Below are 23,955 nucleotides of genomic sequence, written 5' to 3' on the forward strand. Positions count from 1 at the left end.
ATTCCTTGTTTGAAAAATGCAACATCAAACATTTTTAAGCATCGATTGAGATCATGTAAGATAATTCTTTTCCAATGTATATTGACTAACACCATTGATTTGATCAGTGATGATTCTGAACTCTCCCGTCTCAAGTTAGGGTCTTACACACTGATTTGCAAATAGCACAGATCACAATTATCGAGCGTGCTAAAAGATGGGCTGGTCACACCGTAGGGCAGGTTCCACTGCACTGTGCCTGCCTTCACATGTGGGTCATAGCATCTACTTAAAGTCGTGCTACTTGCCATCCAGAAGAAATATTTTTAAAAATCTGCACACATTTGTGTTTCCCTAGGTCATGAAAAGCTCAGCACACTGTTCAAGTTACATGATCAAAACTCTTAAGTGGGCCAGAGCTGTACCCTATTTCCCCATCCGTTTCTGGTGCTGCCCGAGCCACATGCAGGGCGTTTCGCCGGACAGAGCACAGAACAGCCCGGCACACGCGGCGGACGGGACGGGCGGACGGCACGGGGCGGCGCTCGCCGGGGCCGGGCAGGTGCCGGCGGTAGCGACTGCCGGTGGCGCCCGGCCCCGTCTCCCTTCTCGGCTTTGCCAGGGTAGTGGGAGAGCCACGGGGACCGCGGCTTTGCCTGGGTAGTGGGAGAGCCGCGGGGACCGCGGCTTTGCCAGGGTAGTGGGAGAGCCACGGGGACCGCGGCTTTGCCAGGGTAGTGGGAGAGCCGCGGGGACCGCGGCGGGGCCGGCAGGGCGGCGGCGCCGGGAGCGGTCCCGCAGCGCCGCCCGCGGGCAGCTCCCGCCGCCTCCCTGCGGCAAAATGGCGGCTGCCTCCGGGCGGGCCCGCGGCATGGCCGGGGCTCCTCAGCGCGGCCCGGCTGCGCTGGGAGCGCCGCTAGCCTTGCAGGGCACCGGGAAGGGCCGGCCCGAGGGATGCAAGGTGTCAGGAGGAGCCCGAAGAAGCGGGATAAATCATGTGAGGCGAAAAGGAAGATAGGGCCGGCTGCCGCGGCAGGCAGCTCAACACCACACAGCCTGCTCGCTCCGTCTTCTCCCAGTGGGATGGGGGAAAGAAGGAAGGAAGGGGGAAAGAGAGAAAATTCTGTTGATACAAACAGAATTTAATAACTAAAAAGGAATAACAACAACAAAAAGGAAACCCAAGAAAAGCAACCGATGCAAAAACCTCCAGTGCTCACCACCAGCGGGACATTGCCTTTCTCGAGGCAAAGCAGCCCCAGCAAGTCCCAACGCCCTAGTTTTTATTTCTGAATGTGACATGATACGGTATGGGATATCACTTTGGTCAGTGGGATCAGCTGTCCCAGCCATGTCCCCTCCCAGCTCCTTGTGCACCTCCAGCCCTCTCACTCGTGGGGTGAGGAGCAGAAAAGGCCCTGACCCAGTGTAAACAATGCTCAACAGTAACTAAAACATCACTGTGCTATCAGCACAGTTTTCATTACAAATCTGAAACAGTCCCATACCACCTAGTATGCAGAGAATTATGTGTCCAAGGCAAGCACAGTACACTGGGCTGGGATGTCACTTTGGGCGAAAAACAGAGAAGACTTACATGGGTGCATCCCTTGCTGGGGGAAAACAAAAAAAATGGAGAATGATATGCTCTTTATGCATACTTCTTTCTACAATTTTGAATAAAAGTGGAAAGCTGGATTTCTAGGGTCAGTAAATATCTCTGAGACCTCTAAGTAAAGTATGGCATCTCTGCATGCAGTTTGCAGGATGAGGACTTGTTCCTATTAGCAGTCAGTCCCCTTGCTGAAGTAGCAGTAGTTTCAGTGCTGTGATAATTGTTGATGCTCATGCCTGGTGGGATTGTTTTTGTCCTAAGTTTGAGCAGGAAGCTACATGTTTTTCCCTGTGTTGAACAACATGATTGCCTTTTGAGTGCTAATAAATGGAAACAGGAAATGTCAGAAGCTCCTGTGCTGCCTTAATTCAGTCCCTTGAAATTTACATTTACATACCATTTTCAAGCATTCTGTTCATACTGATTTTTTGCCTGAACAGTGTTTCTTTCAGTGTCTGAGCTGCAGACCTCTTCAAACTAGTCCTGGAGTCATGGATTTTATAAAATGTTCATTCATAAATGGAAAAGGAAAACCCAGTACTAACATAGTCAAAATGGCACCTTATGTATTCAAAATGGCAGAAAAAGTAGCTTGGACATACTTGCACCAACATGTAAGCAAATGACCTTTAATAAATCTCCTGACTTAGTAGTGTCTCTAGATAAATAGATCAGTTGTTCTCTGCATGCACCAGTTCTTTTACCTGACACATGATGATGATCAGGTAAAATGGTAATCAGGTAAAAAGTTGAGTTGTGGTGATTTACTTATAAAAGCAAACTATATATTTAGTAAAAACCTTTATGGTGATGGCATGCCAGTAAAAGACTTTCAGCTCCAAGTGGGTTCTACAACTATTTTCTTTGTGTGCAAATAGACGTTATTGTCTGTTTCCCAGGAATAATTTATTCAGATTAATTGCCAATGACCAGGCTTGTTAGACAACTCCATCTAAGCCAGAGACATGTGTAGTCAATGAATAGAGAAAGCTTTTTGAAGGTGTGATTCATCTGACCTACTTTGCCTGGCTGTTCTAGCATGAGATGACTCACACCCTAGGAGGTGCCAGTTTCTCTCCCTTGGGTAGAAAGCAAGCTGAGGATGAGTGGCTTGTAGATAGATGCCTGCATTCCTTTACTGCCATCTCACCCTTGTCATCTTTTTACTGGTGTATCTGATTGTTGTGCCAATTAGGCAGTTTGCTGACAGCCCACCAACCACTCTCATTTAGCAGTCATGAAGAAGAGATTTTTACTTTACAGAGTAAATTGAATCATCCATGTCCATAAGGGGTCTGTTCCTAATATACCTACTGATTCTCAATGATTGTGGATGTAGGACTGTGAAATCTTTCAAATTTTTTTTTCTGACTGTAATGACAGTCAGCTCAAATCTGACTCTATATTGTTTGGATCAAGATTCAGTACACATTTTGGTCGGGAAATGTCATGCAAATGTTTCTGGGAGAGAGAGAGAAGACATATAATACCGCAGTGTATTTCTTATTAGACAAAGAGGTCTTAAAGACATATTTATGCATGTCAGCTACTTAGTAATGTTGATAGAATTGTATGTTACTTCAGCTTGTGAGATTTCATTTCCTGTGGCTTTCCTTGCCAGGAAAGCTGCAGCATTTTCCCAGCACACTGCTGACTGCAAGTGTCAGGAGTCTGGAGATTTCAATACTGTTCGTGCTCTTCCATGTGGTGCCCCTTCACTATGCAATATTGTTTCTGCTTTGTTCATAGATTCTAAAGGCATCTGTCCATTTTAACTTCTACAGGACTGAGTAAAGATCTGCCATACTATAGAGCTGATGCCCTAGAGCTGATTCTTGCCCTGAGCTTCTCCTGAGTTTCTCTCTTGACTATAGAAAATTGTTTCAGGCAGCCTTTTGCCTGATACATGTTCCAGATATCCAGACCTGGGTAGCAAAACATGCAGGAAAATGGTTTTCATCCTAAGTGGCTGCTATTGTCAAGTAAAATAACACCTGCAGACAGCCTTAAAAAGAAATTTAGTGGGTTTTTTTTATTTTGTAGTTTCAATCAGAGCCTTCTTATCTGAACTGCATATTTTTTTTTTTCGCATTTTCTTCACAAGAGCTTTTTCCTTATGCTTAGTATGCTAGGATGTGGTTAGGTTCTCATGATAACTTAAATGTGAGGTTTCAGAATTTACAGGCTTTCTTCTGTGATGACTGTAAATTGTCCATTGACATGGAGAACATTTATAGGCCTTGAATAGTCTATTTATGCCTAACACATATGAGGTTGCAGGTAAAAAGTGCAGTGCAGTCCCTCCAAGCAAAGACCAAGTCTCTGGGCAGGTAGCTAGCTATACATAGCTGCATTAAATTCACACTAACAGATACGTGGCATGACCTTCACTTCTTATCACAATTAGAAATAACTCCAGAAATGCAAAATACTCGGATACATTAAGCCCTAGCAATACTTACCAAGCCACTTGAAGTGATTTATTTCTACATCCCTTCTCTGTCTGGGCAGGGATTGCATTTTCCTGAATATATATTGCCTAAAATGGAGTGGCTTCACTCTGGATGCATTCTGGGTGCTACTGGACTATTAAATGCTTAACAACAATTATATTTTTTAAAAAAACTGTTTTTTGTTGCTGCATGGAAGAAAGACTTTCTGTCAGTGTAGCAATTACAGTGTGACACTTGACAATTTACCATTTCTGTACATGTATTCGTCAGAACAAAATATAATTGGAATTTGGCTTCTAGTTTTGTTAATGGTGCAGAAAAAAAAATCTAATGAAAGAAATTTTGTATATAGTCTTGAAATGGTAACAGGAATTGAAGACTGGAAACACTGGATTTAAAGAGCTTATTCTTCCTGTGTTTTCCCTCTGCATCTGAGCACTTAGTTAAGATTTCTTTGAAAACAAAACCAATTTCATTTTGATACAGCTCAGCTCTGGTTACAGGTTTGCCTGTTTCTAATTTTCAGTGTTATTTCCTTTAAAAAAATCCCTTCTTAGTGCTCACTGTCATCATAATTTCCTCTTTTCCAAGCTCTGAGAAGTTAATAGAAATCTGCTTTGCAGAAACCTTATCTATTTGTGTTGAAATGATAGCAGCAGTGTAGTAAGATTTTATCTTTCTTCTTCCTAGCCATCTGCCTCCTTTATTTGGAGTGGGAGAAAACAGGCAACAGCAATCAGATTTCCTTTAGTTTTCCTACATCTAAAGCTTTTTGAGTCATGCTTCAAGGGTATCTTTGGCTGGGTTTCACCTTATCCTTTTTGTCTCTTGTACTGTCATTAAGCTACCAGTACTGTCATTATTTTTTTGCTAATGTGCCCCGTGTCTAATTTAATGTTGGTAAAGAGCAATGGAGCAAGAAGGGCTTGGAAGCCCCACCTCTCCCCCACTATTCAAGATGTCTGCCTAGTGTTCTCCAGTGTGTCGCTTTCACTGAAAACAAACTTGGCTTACCTTAAATTACTCTTCTTTATATTTCTTGACTATTTCAGCTCTTCAGCCCTCCTTATTCCAAGTTTACCTGTTCAACTCCCTGTGAGTGGTTGGTTTGCTTCTGCAGTTTGCAGTTGAAATCTGTTGCTTCAAGCTATGAAAAAGAAGTGTCACCAGCTGATTGTGAGCACAAGGAGTGCCAGAGGTGATGTAATCAATATCTGTCATCAGAGCTTTGATTTCTCAGATGTTAGATAATTATTTCTTGAAGAGCATTTCTCATGTATATGTTCAGAGAATTTGTATCTGTGTTGACAATGGCAACTCTCCTTTAAACACCCCTCCCCCCCAAATATTACAGCCTAATAATTTTCTCTTTTGTATGTCTTAATGAATTAGACTAAGTTTTCAAAGACACCAGTCATCATATTGGTATTATAAAGCATTTCCCAAAGGGCCTCCTTTGTAGAGTTTGTGCTCTCAGTTCTTTTGGAATATCTTATTTTGGGCAATAAAACATTGTGGTACCCAAGAACCATTGACTATTTTTTTGAAATGCTTGCTTTCCAAACTTAGCTTTAAAAGACAAAACCACAAACTGCCTCTGCATTTTCATGCATTGTGTTTTTTGCTTACACATATCCTGGTGTGTGTCACAGGCACATTCTTCTTTCTTTCAGAATTTTTCATAGAGAAGCACAGAGGGAAGAAAGAGAAAACAATTTCTATTTCTGCTCCTTGTTTTCCCATGTGGAATGTGCTTGGAGAATTGTTTACCTGGGGTGATTGCTTGATTGGATTCTGGTGAGGATTGTTTGAGCCTGATGGCCAATCCAATCCACCTGTGGCTGGACTCTTGCCAGAAGGTCACGAGTTGTAAGTTAGTTAGATAAGGTAGTTAGAAAAAGTAGGTAGGTCATTTTAGTATCTCCTTTAAATAGTATATTAATGTACTATAGTATAGTTATAATAAAGAAATCATTCAGCCTTCTGAACTGGAGTCAGACATCATCATTTATTCCCACCGGGTTCACCTGGATTTACAATAGGTGTGGTATGACTTCCTGAGACCACACAGGCAGGAGCATTTCTCTGTAGACATTTCCTCAGAGAACCAGGCTGTTAGCATGAATATGGTCAATAATTTATCAGTAATGTCCTCTTGATGTGATCAAGATCATAGGGTTCATTTTAAGACATTAAACTACCATCTGGCCACTTTAAGGGATGAGAGTTGCCCAGCACCTTGTCTGAAGCATGCCAGGTGGGTTGTGCTCTTGTCAAAATCCCCTGCTACCTTCTGCTTCTGATCATACCTTTCAAGGCAGAAAAAAACTAGTTTTTATCATACCTTTCAGCTTTATGGCTGACCAGTACACAGGTTGGGCAAAAATATATTTTCCTAAACATGATAGCTAGAGGGCCTGTATTTTTTTAACACTTATCTTACTTTAATTAGTCACTTTCTTTTCTGATAGTCATAAAACATAATTTATTTTGATCAGATTTTATATGGGTGCAATTTAGGAAATGACTATTAATCATTGAGAAGTAAGTCAAAATGAACTAATTCAGAATTTCAAATAGCACATCTCTCAAATATACTCATTGGGTATCTTCTTTTAGATTAAAAAACTAGGGTCAATGTCCTCTCTACATTTTTTTAATTCTGATGGACAACTAGAAAATTATTATATTTAAGGAAATGTCTGTCTTGGGTTTTTGTGGAAGTAGTTTTATTTGCAAAGTATTAATGCTTCATTGTTTTCAAGGCAGTAGTCGTAACCACTGTTGTAACCATTTTTCAACACATTTAAGAAAGGACAAGATAATGTAACTACATAGAAATGACCAATAGATCTGTAGCTTCTGAATCAATCTTCTGAATTTTTTCTGCTTTTAATAATAGGGCTAGTACAAGAGCTTGTGTAGTAATTGACTTCTTTTAATACTGCAGGCAGATGCTTGAAAGCTCAATATCTGAACTGAGAAACACTGTAACAGAACTGGAAAAAAGTCTTAACAGTGTTGAAAATGAAGGTAAGTGAATTACAACAGTCTTTCTAATTGATTAGCAAACACGATAAATAATTATTTTAGGAAGGACCTACAGGGCTCAGATTTTTATTTAGAAATTTAAATTTTCTCTTTTCAAACATGGCTATTATATCTGTGGTGCTTCAGATGTGAAATTAAGAAATACTATGTGTGGCCATGCTAGCTTTTTTTGGTTAATTATTAATGAAACTATGAATAACATAAATTCACAGAGTTGGTTAATATTCTGACCACAGTAAGCTTAGTGAAAATATCCCTTGATTTATATTTTCAAGCTCTTTTATATGCAAAGATGCTTATTATGAGGATTGCTAGGTGAAGACTTTCTCAGTCTCTGGTTAGTCATAAGGAACAGTTTTTAAAAATGCTCTTGCTTAAAATGACATGAACTAATCTGGGAAATATAATAATTCTGTTTTTAAGATCATGAATGGAAAACCAGATATGAGACACAAGTAGAATTGAAAAACACCTGGAAAGGCAGATTAATATTCTGTGACATAAGGTGGAGCTTATTCATGGAAATCCAGCAGGTAGAAATTGATATTAATAACTTTTAAAATAGAATTAGTGATTATTAGAGATGTTGAAATCATATCAAAAGGTCACAATTTTCTGCTTATTTATAGATAAACTGTTGATTGTTCACACCTTTGATAAAATGCCTGTGGTAAGTACTGTGACATTTAGTTGGCTTAACAACAAATCACAGTCTAGTTGGAAAACTCATATTTCTTTTTTCATTAAAGAAATAGCAGTAGCCTGTTCCAGAAGGAAAACAAAATCACTTCTGCTTATATTTTTATTGTTTCATATATGCAATTGCTTATAAAATATTCAGTAAAATCCTTATGTAGGAAGTACATAAAACCTGAATATTGGGAAGAGTTATGTAGTGAAATATTTTCCTGAGAGAAGGTTTTGTAATTGAATCTGCAGTCAGGCTTGTGAGATGGAATACCTGGACTAGATCTATGAATAAATGGGAAGACATTAAACTTCATGGAGGCATTTAGTCTTTGAGCAATCTCATAGTAAAAAATGGCTTCAGTTGTGAGCAAGTGGAATTCCAGATGTTTGTCTTCCTGTCCTATCACTGGGCACTGTTGAGAAGAGCCTGGCTGCCTCTTCTTTATTCCTTCCCATCACAAATTTATACACCTTGATAAGAACCCCTGGGCTGAACAGTTGTGGATCTCTCAGCCTTTCCTCATCCTTCAGGTGCTCTGGTCTCTTAATCGTCTTCATAGCCCCGTGCTGGATGTTGGACTTGTTCCAAGAGTTCCATATCATTCTTGTACTGAAGAGTCAAGAACTGAACCCAGCATGGCTGCTGCATCTCACAAGTGCTAATATAAGGCTTGGGTTACCTCCCTTGACCTGCTGGCAGCTCAGGAACCACAGGCCACCCTTGCTGTGAGAGTGCATTGATTTCATGGGGTCACCTTGCTCACCAGGACCTCAAAGTCATCATCTCCCAGGCTGCTTCCCAGCCAGTCAGCTCCAGCATATACTGGTGCCTAGGATTATTTGCCTCCAGAGGCAGGACTGCATTTATACTCTACATGATTCCTCTCTGCCTGTTTCTGCAGCTTCTTGAGGCCCCTCTGCATGGCAACACAATCCTCTGTTGTATCAATCAATAATCCCAGTTTTGTATCAACTGTGATAACCTAGATGAATAGTTGGAGTAACATTTTACATAATATAGTCACAGTCACTTCATTTTACAGTAAATTTTTGCATTATTGAAGGAAGTATCTGTTTTCATTTTTTAAATTTTATTCCTTAATGCACTCATGCTTCATGTCCTTTATTTCAACACAGGTAAAATATTTTTTCTGCAATCTTGAGGAGAAAATGCCAAGGAAAAACCCCAGCAAATATTGTGGAGATTCTGTCTTCTAAGGTCATAAATGAAGTAAAAAGATCATTGTAGATTCAGAACTGCTTTTTCATTAGCCTGTCATCTGCTGAAATATTGGACAACTTTTCTGCTTCTTATCCACCTTTAGGAATACGGAAGGTAGATAAAGATGTGATAATGCCTTGTAACACATTGTGATAATGAACATTATGAAGCAGGGCTGTTGTGATTTTTATTCCTGTTGCTTATACTTACAGAAGTGCTACCATCTGACTTTTTTGGTGCTTCAGAATCTGAAGATTGTTGGGACTTTAGTGACCCTAGAAGAGGCTGCATGCTCTGTTAATAGGAAGGATAATTATCTGCTGTAAGCAGGGTGTGAATAACAAATTGTTTTTTCTGATCTGACTTTCAAACAGTCAACATTTTTGCCAGTTTTAATGTTGTCCTAGAGACCATGGTGTTTTGTAGGTAGGCAAGACTTTTTTTCTTTAGCAGCCAGTTAAAAAGAGAACAAAATCTTCCTCATCCCACTTTCCTGTTTCACTGAGTTCATCTGAAAATACAGCTGGGATTATGTTCAAAGAAAAATCTCGAAGACAGAACACTGATCTAGAATGTTTACAGCAAAGTCTGGTTTGGATGATTATTCCTGTCAGTCTGTAAAGCACAGACTGGCGTGCATAGCTACAGTATCACAAGTATTTATTTCCATCCAATTGCCAGTACTCTCCTAACCAATCTAATTACACCTTGCCAGGCACTCCAGGAGGCATTACCAGCGAGATAATCTCCTTTGCCACCAACCCAGTACATTTCTAATCCCTGCTATGCACTGCACTGCCTGCTCACCAATTAGCTGTGGTTCTGAGAGGTTTGACTGACTGTTCCCACAAAGGGAAGAATGTCAGCCCGACTGAAAGGTTCATCCTGCCAGAAGGAGTCTACAAGAGAGCTTGAGGACTCCTAGGCTCATTTAGTGAAGCCTGGGAAAGTCTGGAGCCCATGTTCTAGGCCATGCAATTTCAAGTCCTTACTTCATTCTTCCACCTTAGAGTTAACAAATCCTGTTTGCTAATCAGAAAGGGAAGAGCTTTAAGGATTTAATGAAATGTTATTTTCTTGTTTTGGTTTTGGGAGATGGAAAGAGCAGAAAAATATTAAGGTATTATGTGGGCTTTGCTGTTCTTTTTTTTTTTTTTAGCTGAAGCCATTAGAAAAGTGTTTATTTACAGATACTCTTGGAGAATGAAGAGCTGCTTTACTTTATATATATATAATTTTAGAGGATAAAATGGTAAAAATACACAAAATTTTTGTGGTGTTCAAGCATTTAGATTTGTTAAATATCTTTTGGGGTTTTTGAGAGTTGTTCGGGGGACTAGGGGAGAATATTTAACTTCTTCACAGATGAGAATAAAGAGCAGATGAGAGTGATAGAAAAACAAAGAGTTTTCAGCCAGTCATCAGTATACATTTGCTCAAAGTAAAAATGATGAGAGTGGGTATATAAAGCATGGAGTGTGTGCTGTAAAATCAAAAGTACACTGTGATATTCAGCTTTCAACTTGCAGTTGCATATGAATAGGAAATATATTCCTATATAAAAATATACTTCCTAAGTGTATTGCATAGGAAAGATTTCTTCACTGAAAGGCTTGTCAAACACTGTTCCCCGGCTGCCCAGGGAAGTGATTGAGTCACTGTCTCTGCAGGTATTTAAAAGAGAAGTATTGTGGTGCTTGGCAACATGGATTAGTGGTAGATATGGGACTGCTGGGTTCATGGTTGGACTTGATGATCCCAAAAAGGTTGATTCTGTGATTGTGTGAAGCTCTATGAAAAGACTAAAAAGTGGTTCTTTCAGCAAGAGGATAGAATTCCTACAATGTGGCAACAGTAGACAGTAGATTTGCAGTAGATTTTGTTTTGAGCAATGTATTTAGAAAATTAAATATTATTTTCAAGTATTTATTACCTGTCTTTCCAAGAAACTTAGAATTATAATTAGGGTTATTAGAAGGACCTCTAACAATTCAGCTATATTTAACAGAGTTATCTCAAAGATGCTAAAGAGATTTAGCTCACTCAATCTAGTTATTTAAGGTCCTGCTATAGTGAATAGAGGGAGAAAAACATCTCTATAGAGTAATTCAACCTATTTACATATAGGTAGCATAAAATATTTTCTTAATATCAAGCACTACAGGCAAAATAAAAAAAAAAAAATAGATATTAGTCATCAGGGACCTGGCAGTCAGCAAGCTAAAAAAACCTGAATGAAAGAGAAGAATACAAATGCAAATTTTGGAGTGATGAACAAGGAAGCACAGAGGATTTTCTGTGTTGAAAAAATTGCAGTAATTGTTGCAGATGGCTTGCACTATTTTTGCTTTAGAATTAGAATTGAACTGAAGAATAATTTCTTTCTATTAAAAACACCCCTACACCATTTATATATACAGTTATTCTGAAGTCCTTATACTGATATGAGAATCCTTTTTTTTTTTTTAATTCAGAAAAATTAGGTAGATATCACATAGCAATAAATGCAGAACCAATACCCAATACCTTGAACACAGAAATTCTTACTGCCAGGGTCTAGAAAATAATTTTTGTGTACTGAGGGCAGATTAAAAATAACAATGACAAGCACAAGGGAGTTCCAACAGTGAAAACTGTTTAGTCAGTAATTTCCTTTATGTCCCAATGAAAAATACAAATGTCATACAGGACTTCAGAAATAATTACAGAAGGAATGCATTCTCTCTAAAGTATAACAAGATGTGAATTTTGCTTGGGTCTTTTAAACATGCTGCTTTCATTTGTTTGCATTTTTTCATAAAATGAGTTTTGGTAAAATACATATTCTCTGCTAAGCATAATTTCCCATATAAGCAGAAAGAAAACTATTCCTTTCTTTCTCACCATTTCTGCAAGAACGAATCCCTAGATAGCAGCTTTAGTATGCAAATACTGAAAAGCACACTGTGAAATCAGTTCAGAAGAGCACAGTCCTGATAGCATTGCCTTAGCAACGCTCTAGTTAAGATTAGCCCAGGAACCAGGGCTTCTGTGATAAATCACCATTTTTTTCATAATGTCGAGCACCACAGAGGAGAAAATTCTGACATAAGGGGCCAGATACTTGCTTTGCAAAGCTGCCTTTCTATAAGGACAGTGACCACAGCACTGATAGCTTTATTGCTACTGATATTGCTACAGCTATTGCAACTGATACTGCTGTCAGTTTTAAACTATAAGCAGAATGTGTGGCAGTGTCACAGTGGAGACATACGTGATTGCAATATGACAGGAAGGGAATCTTGGGTTTGTGAAAACATGCAGTGAAGACTTTGTATTTCAGTAGGCGTTGATAGCTGCCTATAGGGAACTTTCGCGCTTATAGTGTCATAGGAAATGTTGACAATTCTCCTAGCAAGTGACTCTTAATGAACCTTGTTGCTCTTCCTGGGTTAATCCAGTGGCTCAATGGATAGAAGAAATCTGGTATCCTAGCTTTTCATGAAACTTGGAAATATTTTGGAGAAAGTTCTGTCACTGTCTCTGCCCTAAGCTGTTATCCTGCCTCCTCACAGACTTCCCCTTCCTACTCCTTTCATTTGACCTCAAATAAATACTTTGAATACCTCCAAGAGATCTTTTTTCTTTTCCTTGTAAAGTTGGCATTAGTTGTTCCTCCTTGTGGCCTTTCTCAAACCAGGAGACTGTTTTACTCAAATCACTTTATGGTGTGCCCAGAGGCAGAATACACTTTGTGTTTCAAAGAAAACAATCAGAGAAAAATCTCGGAGTCAAATGACATATCTATTTGTCTGTTCTCAAGAATTCCCTAGTTCATTGTTCTATCAATCTGAACCGCAGTACTGGAGGGTCTCCGTTTTAACTTCCCCTGCCCAAGCCAGCGCATAACCCCTATGAGCATTGTGTGGAGACCACTGAAATAAGGATTTTGTTATTAGGGGAGTGAGCATCCCACCCCTGAAGCACTAGTAAGCTCACTAAAGCAGTTCCACTCCGGGTCTGGTTTGGAGTCTAAGGATGATGCTGACCACAAGAGGGCACTTGGCATTTAGGCAAGTGCATGGAGCCTTTCCTCGCCGGTGCTGACGCTTTTACGCGATCCAAGTGCATGTCGCATCGAGAAATACGCTGTGCTAATAATATTGAGGTATAATTTTTTATGCGATGTATAACTCGTGAATTTATTGATACAAATCTAAAATTAATTTCCATTTCAGTAAAACTAAAGATGTATAATTTGGTTTTGCTACTAATATGTTTAAAATTATATGTTAAAGGATTTAGTTATGTCACCTGATGAATGTCAACTCCTCGTGTTGGAGGGAGCGGAGCTTGTTTTCTAAACAAAACTTAATTTAATTAAAAACGTCAAGTAGATTGGCTTGCAAAAGGATTCTTGTGTTGCTTTGTTTTTTTAGCAAAACTGACGCATATCCTGCTTCTGTTCTAAATCTTTGAGAAAAATTAAAGAGGAAGAAAATTGCCATAAGGATCATTAGTCTGCATGAGCAGGGCTCTGATGAAAACAGGTTTGAACTGCTTGTTAATGCCACGGATTTGGCACCTTGTCTGTTGTGAAATGATTGTTAGAAATTGTCACCTCTCTTGCCACTGAGAGCAGGGCAAGGAAAAATCCAGAATGAGAGCAACTTGTGTGGGTGGCATTAAAATTCACTTGCAGTGTCTTTCCGTATAATTTCATTTTCTTGCAATATTATGTGTAACTTCAGTCAAGTGAAAAGAAAATAGTGGGGAAAAAGGAACTGTAGAATGGGTGTTCCCTTTGTAAAACTCTGGGCTTCATCATTGCTGGACACAAGGTTAATGTGTCTTTGCTCTGAGAGTGAATCATGATAAGCACCACAAAACTCTGTTAAGTAAAGGAAGTATTCATTTAAAATCTCAGTGTGTCTTTTAGCTCTTTACCAGCTTGCTCAGAGTGGTTTGACATGGATGATGTATTAAAAACTAAGGATCTTAAATTCAGGTTAAATGACTTAGTCAGCTTGTGTCTTCTTTTCAGGCATACAATGTCCCACTATGTAAGTCTTAGTAGAAGAACCTGTAATGAATCTATCTTTTAAAAAAGATCAGGATTCAGTTAAACTACTTCTAAAATGATTTTCTAGAACTTATGCTGGTTCATCCCGGAGTTTTATAGACAATTTTCAATTCTGGGGGAAATCTGCATAGCTGGGAAGCTCCTTCTGGTTTGCTTGAGCTCTCACTTGTTCTTGCTTTATTTTCAGTCTTTTTCATGATGTAAGAACTCTGCTAGAAGTCAGTCTTACTGTATACCTTAAGTTCTGTTTTCTGTGAACTTTTGTGTTGTTTTACAGTATTAAGTAGTAAGCTGATTATACAACCATGATCATAGATAATTGAATCTGTTTTGGTGAAGTTTCTTTCTGCATGCTTCCCACAGAATTCAGGAAAGGCAAATCCAGCTCTTAATGATTTGGCTGAGTTGATGTGCTGTTTCTCACTTCTTGATTTGTATTGATGTACAGCAGGTAAAACCTTCAGATAAACTGCTAGTTCCCCAGTAACTGCCTTGAAAGTAGGAGTGGGAGATAACTCATAATCAGTCCTGGCTAAAGTAGACCTCTAGAACCTCTCTGAAGTTTTATCCTTTAAAGTTTCTTAGTGTCTGATTTTGAAATTGAATTCTATATTGTTTGGGGATTTGGAGAAGTCTTTTAGTTGAGTAGGAACATCTGTGTGATGAGATTTCCACAAGAACTTCAGTACTGACTTACTGAGCTCTGTGTCTTCAATTAGATTAATGGATGCAGGAATAGAAGTTCTCAGGCTGGGTTAGCTGAGTAAATTTCGTAGGTATTAGCTGTGAGAAATGCACCTAGATTGGGATTCAAACAGACTGCATATTAGAGATGGAAAACCAATAGGAAGTTGGTAAGAAAAACCCAAGAAATATACCTGAAATCCTGACTTTGCTCCAGAAATAGACATGACCTTTCAGCCTTTCTCACTTTTTCCATCTCCCTCCATGCAAATATTTGTATTTCTGACTCATTGACAGCCTGGCTTCAAAAACTGTGTCAGAACTAGTTAAGTATGATGGTGGCAAGGGCATTCTCAGGCTATGAGATATGAGAATTCAAGCTCTCGGGGAAGCAGAGGACTAAAATGTAACTCAACTACTTTATTTCTGGGTTAAATTTTAGGCTGTTAGATAGAAGAGGCTTTCTTCCCCAACTAATATGTGTAGAACATCCTTGCCAGGTTGTGCCCTGTTAGAGGGATGACCTCTAACATGGTCAAAATGTATTGAGACTCCATGAAGGCTTTCAGCAGCAAGCCAAGCATCTCAATTCAGCTTGGTCTTATGGGCAATCACAACAGCAACAGCTCAGATGCCTCCCTGTTATTTACAAAAGCAGATGTGAAGAATGTAAGACATTGCATAGACTGCTTTATTAGCACTAAGATGTTAAATTCTGCCTGAAGTGCAATTGCAACTCCAGTCCTGCTTTGATTTTGGGCTTCACTTCCCAATCTGTAAATTTAGAGTATTTTATAGCTTTCTTATTTCACAAGGATTTTGTAATCATGGGTTTATTACAATTTGAGGTAGGTTTATTCCAGTTTATGAGGTAACTGTGTACTTTTAGTCACATTATCAACCCATTTCCGTCTGCTTGCTCATCAAAAGCAGTGTAGTGCACAGTTTGTTTGCTTGTATTTGGATAACATCCTTGCTCCAGAGCTGACTGAATGCCCAGGCATCTGCAGTGGACCAGCTGCATTGGCAGCAAAAAATAGACAGTGTTTCTGAAAGGACTAATGAAAAAAAGATCTAAAAGTAGTCTACTTTGTAAGTGAAAGAACTCAAAGAAATTAGATGAGTACCATCACTGAGGAGATACCAAATTGTTGCAGCAACAGCTGCAACACAAGTCTTGCTGTCTTATATAACAATAATGGACAATCTAGTAAAGAAAATAACAGTGTGTTGTGGATTTACAAAGAAGAAATCTGGAGAACAGCATGAACTCTTGTATTTACTGTATTTGAGTTTACTGTGGTGATAGGTGGTACAAAAGATTTTGTACAAAATATATTGTCACATGTTTATAATCTTTAATGTACACTGAGGTCAAGAAGGCAAAAAAATTTTGTTTCCTAGTTCAACAGTGTTGAAGTCTTCTCTGTCTTGTTTAATTCTGTAAAGACACTGATGTTGAAATGAAACAGCACATGACCTTAGTGGAATTAAGCCAAACCTTCTCTTTAATCTGCAGCTTACTTTTTTCTCCTTGAATTGGCCAACATTGCCTGAATTGACTGTAGGAGCCTTCTGTATTTGGATAAAGATTTTATCTGCATCCAAGGTACTTCTGCTTTAGTTAGGAAAAAAAACCCTGCAACTACTCCTCAATTCTTTTAATGACTCCAGTATGCCCGTTGGTATGGTTCAATCAGGGGCAAAATACTCCTCAAAGATACAGCACTTCTCTATCTCCTTTTTTCCTTTTGAACAGTGGGAGGGGTTATTCTCTCTTGCAGCATGTTTTAAAAGTACTGTACCTTTCACCATACTCCCACAAATCTTGATTTTAACAGAAATTATCCCTATGGAAATATTCCTGAAACTCAGATTTTTTAAAATTAAAAATAAAATTTGGAGCCAGGTAAGTAACATGTTATGTAGAAAATTATGTGAAAGAATAAAAGTTGCATTAATCTTCAGATGGCAGAAAAGACTGTAGACTTAAAACAGGCAGATGTAATTTTTTTACCAGCAGCAAACATTAATAAACTCTCTGAGAAATAAACCAGATATGGATACTGGCCTTCTGGATCTGAGACTAGCATGATAAATATGGAAAAATTTTAAAATTCCCATAGAAAAAAGAAGGGGAAAATATTTGGAGAATTTTTATCTTGCTTCACTGTTTACCAGGAAAATCTGGTAAGCAAAGCATTAAGGTCATGAGAAGAAATTACTGATTAGTAAGGGAATGGTCACGTAATCAACATAGAAAGGAAAGGATTCATCTGTTTTGACTAAGGAGTTGTTTGTGTTAGAAATAAAAAAATAAATTAAAAAAAAAAAAAACAACCCAAAAAAAACTAAAACAGATAGTTATTTTGCCCAGGAGACCTGAGCAAACAAATGGAAGGACCTGACTGACCAGGAATGTAATAGTATTGATAGCAGAACCATGAAGGGATAACAAGTATTAAAGGTACACACTTGCCAGGAAAGAACAAAACAGAGATAGATGTGTTATGTAGCAGATGTGAGAGACTTTGACGATAATGTTGTTGATATTTTCTTCATCAGTTGTTTGGATGAATCAATCTTGAGGATGGATTGGAAAACAAAATTTAGTCACAATAGTACTGGGAAATAATATTGAAATGTACATTGAACAATATGATTTTCTTAAATATTAGGACACAAATATTTATTTTTCTATATGTAGCTGTCTACCTCTTAGGTCTTTTAATTCCTACTATAGGCAGTTAGATCTTATTAATAGTCAGTTGAGTAAAGACATTTGTATCTAGATTTATTTGGTTGGCATCTTCAGTGGAATAATTGTGTAAGCAATGAGTCTTGAAGATGTCTCAGTACACAGTCGCCTGTAACTGCTCCAGAAGGATGTCTTATGTAACCCCTGTGTCATATCTGCCACATATGAATGTCTTGGACTCTCTAAAAGAACTCAGATGGAACTGAGCTGAGCTCTTTAGCTACTTAGCTGAATGAATCACTGCACATTATTGATTATCTTCACTATGACTCTTAGTAGGAGTTCAGCTCACATTTGGACTCTCAAATGTAGATACCCTCACCTCAGACTGAATCCAGTCAAATATGCATATAAATATCATATTTAGATGGATGAATTTGGATATAATATTATCAGACTATTCACAGAAATTGTATTGTGTGTTAGACTTGTAAATAAAGACTAAAAGTCAAGTGCTAATATTGATGAGGCACAAAACTCAATGGATAATTAACACATTTTATCAGAAAATAATAGATAAAATTATTATCTATGGGACACAATACTATTTTAGATTTTTAAGATCTACAAGAACATTGCAGAAAATCCAGTCAAAAAACCTGTCAGATTAAGTGATCATTAATTCATTCACTTTAAACTAAATATGTATATATTTCCTAAGTTTTAAGTAAAGGCAGAAACAATGACATGCAAGAGAAAGGAAAAAATAGCTATTGTCAGCAAGGCAGGTGTAAAAAGAAATGACAATAACTAAATCCTAAGGAAAACTCAAAGAGCTGAATGTGCTTAAAATGAGGAAAATGGGTAATCCATATCTCAGGATTCTGAAAGAACTGGTTTGTCACATCACTGATATGATAGCAAGTGGTTCTAATAAACATGTGCACATTTTGTGCACTGGAGTATAGCCCTTTTTTCAGTGAAGAGATAAAGAGAGGGATAGTTGTTGCAAAATGAAATTGAAATATGGATATATTAAAAGGGCTCATGGTGCATAAACCTGTTGATATTCTGTGATAAAACAATACATTTGTTGTCACAATAAATACAGTGTCTCATTCACTGTGACCTCTGATAAAGATATCATGTTGCATGGGAAGTGACTGATTAATTTGGAGAAAATGAAAATTAATATATTTGTTAGAGGAATAAAGAACTGGCAAATGGAACATGATAGCAGTGATTAGTGAAGGAGTCTGCTGGGAGAGTACAAGCAGAGGTCTTCCAGGACCAGGTTTAAGATGAACCTTCATATTTAATGCATGACCTTGATACACACAGTAGAATTAGATTGTGATATCTCTCTCCTGAAACCAATTATATAATATAATTGGGACTTGGATGTGGTTTAGAAAAAGAAAGACAGTGAAGAGTAGATTATTAAAACTGTGAGTAAAATTTAGTAGTGTAGACCGAAAGATTTAGAAAAGAGTAAAGAAATTATGTTATGAGAGAACTGATACAACTGCAGGGGAGTATCTGGGTATTCTAGCTGATGCCTTGTCGACTGCGAACCATTATTGTGCAGCTGTGCAAAAGGAAAATGCAATCCTAAAATTTATATAGGTAAAGAAGTATCACTGATTGTTCAAGGCAGTGAGATGGCTTTTGGAGTACTGCATACTGTAGGCCAGTTCTGTTCTCTAGCCATAAGAAGGTTGAGCTCCATCCTGCTGCACAAAGGGATTACTAGGATGGTAAAATGAAAAGACAGCCTGGTGCGTGAAAGATAATTTCTGCAAGTTCAGCTTAATCATCCTAGTAAAATGAATGCAGAAAAAAGATGCTCATGTCTTCAGTCTATACATGCTGGAGACAAACAGCAGGGAGGAAGAAGAACAGTAATTTAAGTACAAGAACAAACTTGACTGACCTTGAATTGTAATAGAATCATGGAATGGTTTCGGTTGGAAGGGACCTTAAAGACCATGTATTTCCAACCTCCTGCCATGGAGAGAGACACCTTACACTAGATTGTCTTGCTCAGAGTCCCATCCAACCCCGAAGACCTCCAGGGATGGGCCTTAAATAACTTCTCTGGGCAACCTGTACCTGTGCTTCACCACCCTCACAGTAAAAAATTTCTTCCTAATATCTAATGTAAACCTGTTCTCTTGCAGTTTAAAGCCATTACCCTTTGTGCTATCACTATGTACCTTTGTAAAAAGTCCCTCTCCAGTTCTCTTGTAGGCCCTCTTCAGGTACTGGAAGATGCTATAAGGTCTCCCTAGAGCCTTCTCTTCTCCAGGCTGAGCAACCCTAGCAGTCTTGGCCTGTCTTCAGAGGAAAGCTGCTCCAGGCCTATGATTTTTGTTCCCAGAGTTGGTGCAGTTCTCCAGGTGGGGTCTCAGGAGAGCAGAGCAGAGGAGGTCAATCGCTTCCCTTGGCCTCTTCACCATACTTCTGATGCAGCCCAGGAAACTGTTGACTTTCTGGACTGCAAGCCACATGGCCAGATCATGCCAAGATTTTCGTCTACCAACATCCCCAAGTCCTCCTTCTAAAGAGTGCTCTCAATCCATTCTCTGGAAAGGATGCACATTCTCCTTAGACTTCCTATTATCACTAATGTACCCATAGAAGCTTTTCTTGTTGTCCTTGGCATCCCTGGCTCTGTTTAATTCTGTCAGGGCTGTAGCTTTCCTAAACTGATCCCTAGCTGTTCAAACAATCCCTTTATTCCTCCCAGGCTACCGGTCAATATTTCTACCCTCTCTTACCATTGCTAGGCTTCCTTCATGTGTTTGAATTTGTTCAGGACCTACTTGTTCATTCACACAGGCCTCCTGGCATGTTTGCCTAAATTCATCCTTGTTGTAATGCAGTGTTCCTGAACTTGGAGAGCAACTCTGTGTTAGAGATTTAATAATAATGTCTCTATGGGATGGAATGGGTCAAATTATGAATGAGATTATGAAAAACAGTTCCCTGTGTTAGTAGTAGAGGAGGACCTGCTTGGGTCCTCCAAGAGTGTGGGTGTGTTTTAATTCCATTACACAACAAGAAAAGATTTGGCCAGTGCCAGTAACCAAAAATGGACTCTGCTGCTGTTGCTCATTCCTATTGTAGACAGCATAGATGGCTGCACACCTAAGACAGTCTGTCCACAAAGTATTGCTTTCTAGCCAAATTGGTATAAGTTGCCTTTGATGTCCCATGTGGCTCTTCAACTAGCTCAGAAGCTCTTTCAGCAAGTAGTTTGAAAATGGATGTGCTGGTAAGATGTGAAATCTTCTTCCTGCTAAAGAAGAGCCATCATAAGGAATTTTGGTTAGAACAAAGGAGCAACATCTGACTGGTCAACACAAGGTGACCTTGCTTAAGATGCCAAGGAGCAGCAGTATGGAAAACTGTACCTGTGTCATTTTAACACAATGGAAATGTGCAATGCATAACTGGTAACTGTAGCATGTGGTTAATTGCTTTTGCCTTTGCTGTGCACCAGCTAGAACCATGAAAACAAAAAATGCACAGAATGACAAACATCATAATGCTTGAAGAATAAGCACTATAGTGCTAACATCTTTATAGAGAATGGAAATAGTTGTAAAACACTATTTTATTTACCTTAACCACAGGGTTCCTTAAAGAAGTTTCTTAAACAGTTAGAAGAAGAGAACAAAAGTCTCCAGAACCAGCTAAAGTACTATGAACTTAGAGTGGAACAAGAAGCAAAGGTTTGTAATCACTCTATCCCTCTAGACTATAAAAGCTGTTATGTTGTGTGGCAAACAGATTGTTTGTGAAGCACACAATAGAATAGTTCCAAAAAATGTGCCACTGGAAAAAGGCTCTGCTGTATATCTGACTCTTCTGTATGATTCAGATTTGAAAATTTGTGCTTAATGATAGCCTATATCTCATTTAACTGTAGGCTTACCACAAAATTAATGACGAACGGTGCTTGTACCTCTCGGAGATCTTACAGGTAAGAAGCATGTGTGACTCAGTAACTTTTAATGCTTTTTCGATATAACAATGGTATCTTTAATACCATTAGATCAGGGTGTTTTATTACTTCATTTGTATACCAAATATCTTACAAAAGCTGCTTTTGAAAAATTTTAAGAGCTGTAAATTGAAAGATCGTACAGTTTATTTATTTGAAATACTTTTTTTGCTTTTGTATCAATTGGAGTTTCAGTGTTCCCTAGCACAGTAAAGTGCCCATAACTGAGAAAACTGAAGCAATTTTCAGATGCTTGGCCATCCGTTAGTCACAAGACTGCTATGCAGTTGAACAGAACAGAAGCAAATTGTCAGCAGTAGTAACAGCCACCTTAAGTAGTAATTCCTCCTTTTTATATCTCCTTTTTTATTTTAAAGATAAACTATCCAACCAGCTCAGAATTAAATACAACATATATTTCCATTAACTTTATAAAGCAGGTATAAAACACCTTGTTTTGGTGAAATCACAAGTTAAATTTTATTGATGCAAATTATATAATACATTAAATTTTATACTACAAACTGGAGAAACCTGTAAAGAAATCTGTAAAGATTTATAGTACTTCTTATTCTGGAAAAGCTCTAAATTCCTAAATAATGTACAAGTAATAGCTTAGTGTGATATTCAATAATTGCTGCCACTAAGTCCCTTTCATAGCTAACTGGGGTAAAAGCCTGTAATTAGCATGTGTTTGCACAGTGGGCAACTGATTCCCTTACATGGTTCATTGCTACTTTGGGAAATCTAAAAGAATTGCTTAAATGAACTTTCCAGCATGAAACCAAGAAAAAGCCTGGGAAATGCTCATGATAACTGTTAATATCTTTACATTAGCAGTGAAACTGAGAACTTCTGGAGGAAGAAAGGAAATAAAAGCAGATTTTATTACTGAACATGCTAGCAAGAGGAGTGCTGATATTCAGTTCCCTATAAAAACACTTAAATATGCATAGGATATAATTTGAAGTGAGGTATATGCACTGGCATGTTGCATAGTGAGGCACTGGGGTCTAGGATTTTGCCATCAACACTCAAGGTAGTTAGTACATTATATTTTCAGCAATTAATTATTTACTCTCATGATTTAAGTTTCATATGAGAGCAAAATAGTCATCCTCAGATTAATATTCCTATATTTAGTTCTCTAAACATCAAATAACCATTCTAAAATAGTTGTAGAGGAATCCTCTGTAATCTATGAAGAAAGAATCATGTACAAAGTATCACATCTGTTTTAGGTCAAGATAAAATTAATTTCCCTAGGGACTTTTCTGTCTCTTCTCCTGAGCTCTAAGCAGAGCAGAAGTGAGTAGTTTAGATTAAACATCTACCTTGCATATTGCTGATCTGAGCAGGGCAGTCACCCCCACATCCCAGTTGCTGTGTGCAGTTTTGAGCACCTCAGTCTAAGAAGGGCATCCAACTACGCAAGTGTGTCCCAGGGAGAGTGAACAGTGTGGTCTGGCCTCAAGGGCAGATTTATGAGAAGCAGCTGAGGTCACTTGGTTGGTTCAGCTGGGATGAGAGAAGGCTGAGGGGTGACCCCATTGCTGAGCAGTGACCTCACTCCACACTACACCTTCCTCCACGGGCCATAGGAGGGGCAGGTGCTGATCTCTTCTCCATGGTGACCAGTGATAGCACATGAGGAAAGGGAATCAAGCTGTGTCAGGGGAAGTGTAGATTGAAGGTTAGGAAAAGGGTCTTCATTGAAAGGGTGGTCAGCCACTGGATCATGATCCCCAGGGAATTGGTCATAGCACTAAACCTGTCAGACTTCAAGGAGCAATTGGATGACACTCTAATTTTAGGTAGTCCTGCGAAGAGCAAGAAGGTGGAATTGATGATCTTTATGGATGCCTTCCGACTTGATATGGAACTTGAATCATAGTAAACCACTATGATTCTGTGGTTTACTGTTGATTTCAAAAGGATCAGTGGTTTATCTTTTATCAGTGGTTTATCTGTTCCCTTCAGGTCTTTTTTTGCCATGACTTTGATTTGACTTTTATATTATTTTAAAATCTGGGTATGTTAAAATCTGCCTTCTCTTTTAACAGTTCACTTTAACAACAGAGGCAGAAGTAGCCGTACATTCAGTACAGACTCTTTCAATGGTACTAAAATATCAATGTTCTAGAGTCTGCGCAGTGATATTGGCTGCTGTTGAGTTAGAAGGATTTACCATAGGCTAACAATTTGTATATATTGCACATATATATATACATATATATATACCACAGGGTACTGCTGTCCTGTGACAACAGTGTATCCTAGTGACACTCTCTTATGAATACAGTGTTCTTTTTAGGCTTTGTTTTCTGTCATTATGTTGGTGATTTTCTTATAGCTGACAATAAGGGAAAAAAATCATAGCATGGAAGTTTTCTACAGGTAGGTATTAAAAAATACTGGGTATGTTAGGTTTTTCCTGCTTTGGTTTGGATCCCTCCTGAAGCCTGTGGCAGAAGCAGAAGACAAAGATGCTT

At 38.5% G+C, this 23,955-nt stretch overlaps 1 protein-coding gene across 1 annotated transcript in view; it reads left to right on the plus strand.

Moving 5' to 3' along the window:
- The first annotated feature begins 846 nt into the window (after nucleotides 1-846).
- Nucleotides 847-23,955, plus strand: part of CCDC169 (coiled-coil domain containing 169) — a 38,755-nt gene continuing 15,646 nt past the window's right edge. The window contains 6 exon segments of the mRNA XM_085579044.1: nucleotides 847-7,080; nucleotides 7,522-7,560; nucleotides 7,563-7,631; nucleotides 7,728-7,768; nucleotides 21,093-21,191; nucleotides 21,389-21,442. Of these exon segments, the coding sequence (XP_085435170.1) occupies nucleotides 7,002-7,080; nucleotides 7,522-7,560; nucleotides 7,563-7,631; nucleotides 7,728-7,768; nucleotides 21,093-21,191; nucleotides 21,389-21,442 (381 nt within the window). The 5' untranslated portion in view covers nucleotides 847-7,001.

Source organism: Lonchura striata, chromosome 1 (assembly GCF_050655825.1).
Source record: "Lonchura striata isolate lonStrDom1 chromosome 1, ASM5065582v1, whole genome shotgun sequence".
Classification (NCBI taxonomy): Eukaryota; Metazoa; Chordata; class Aves; order Passeriformes; family Estrildidae; genus Lonchura; species Lonchura striata.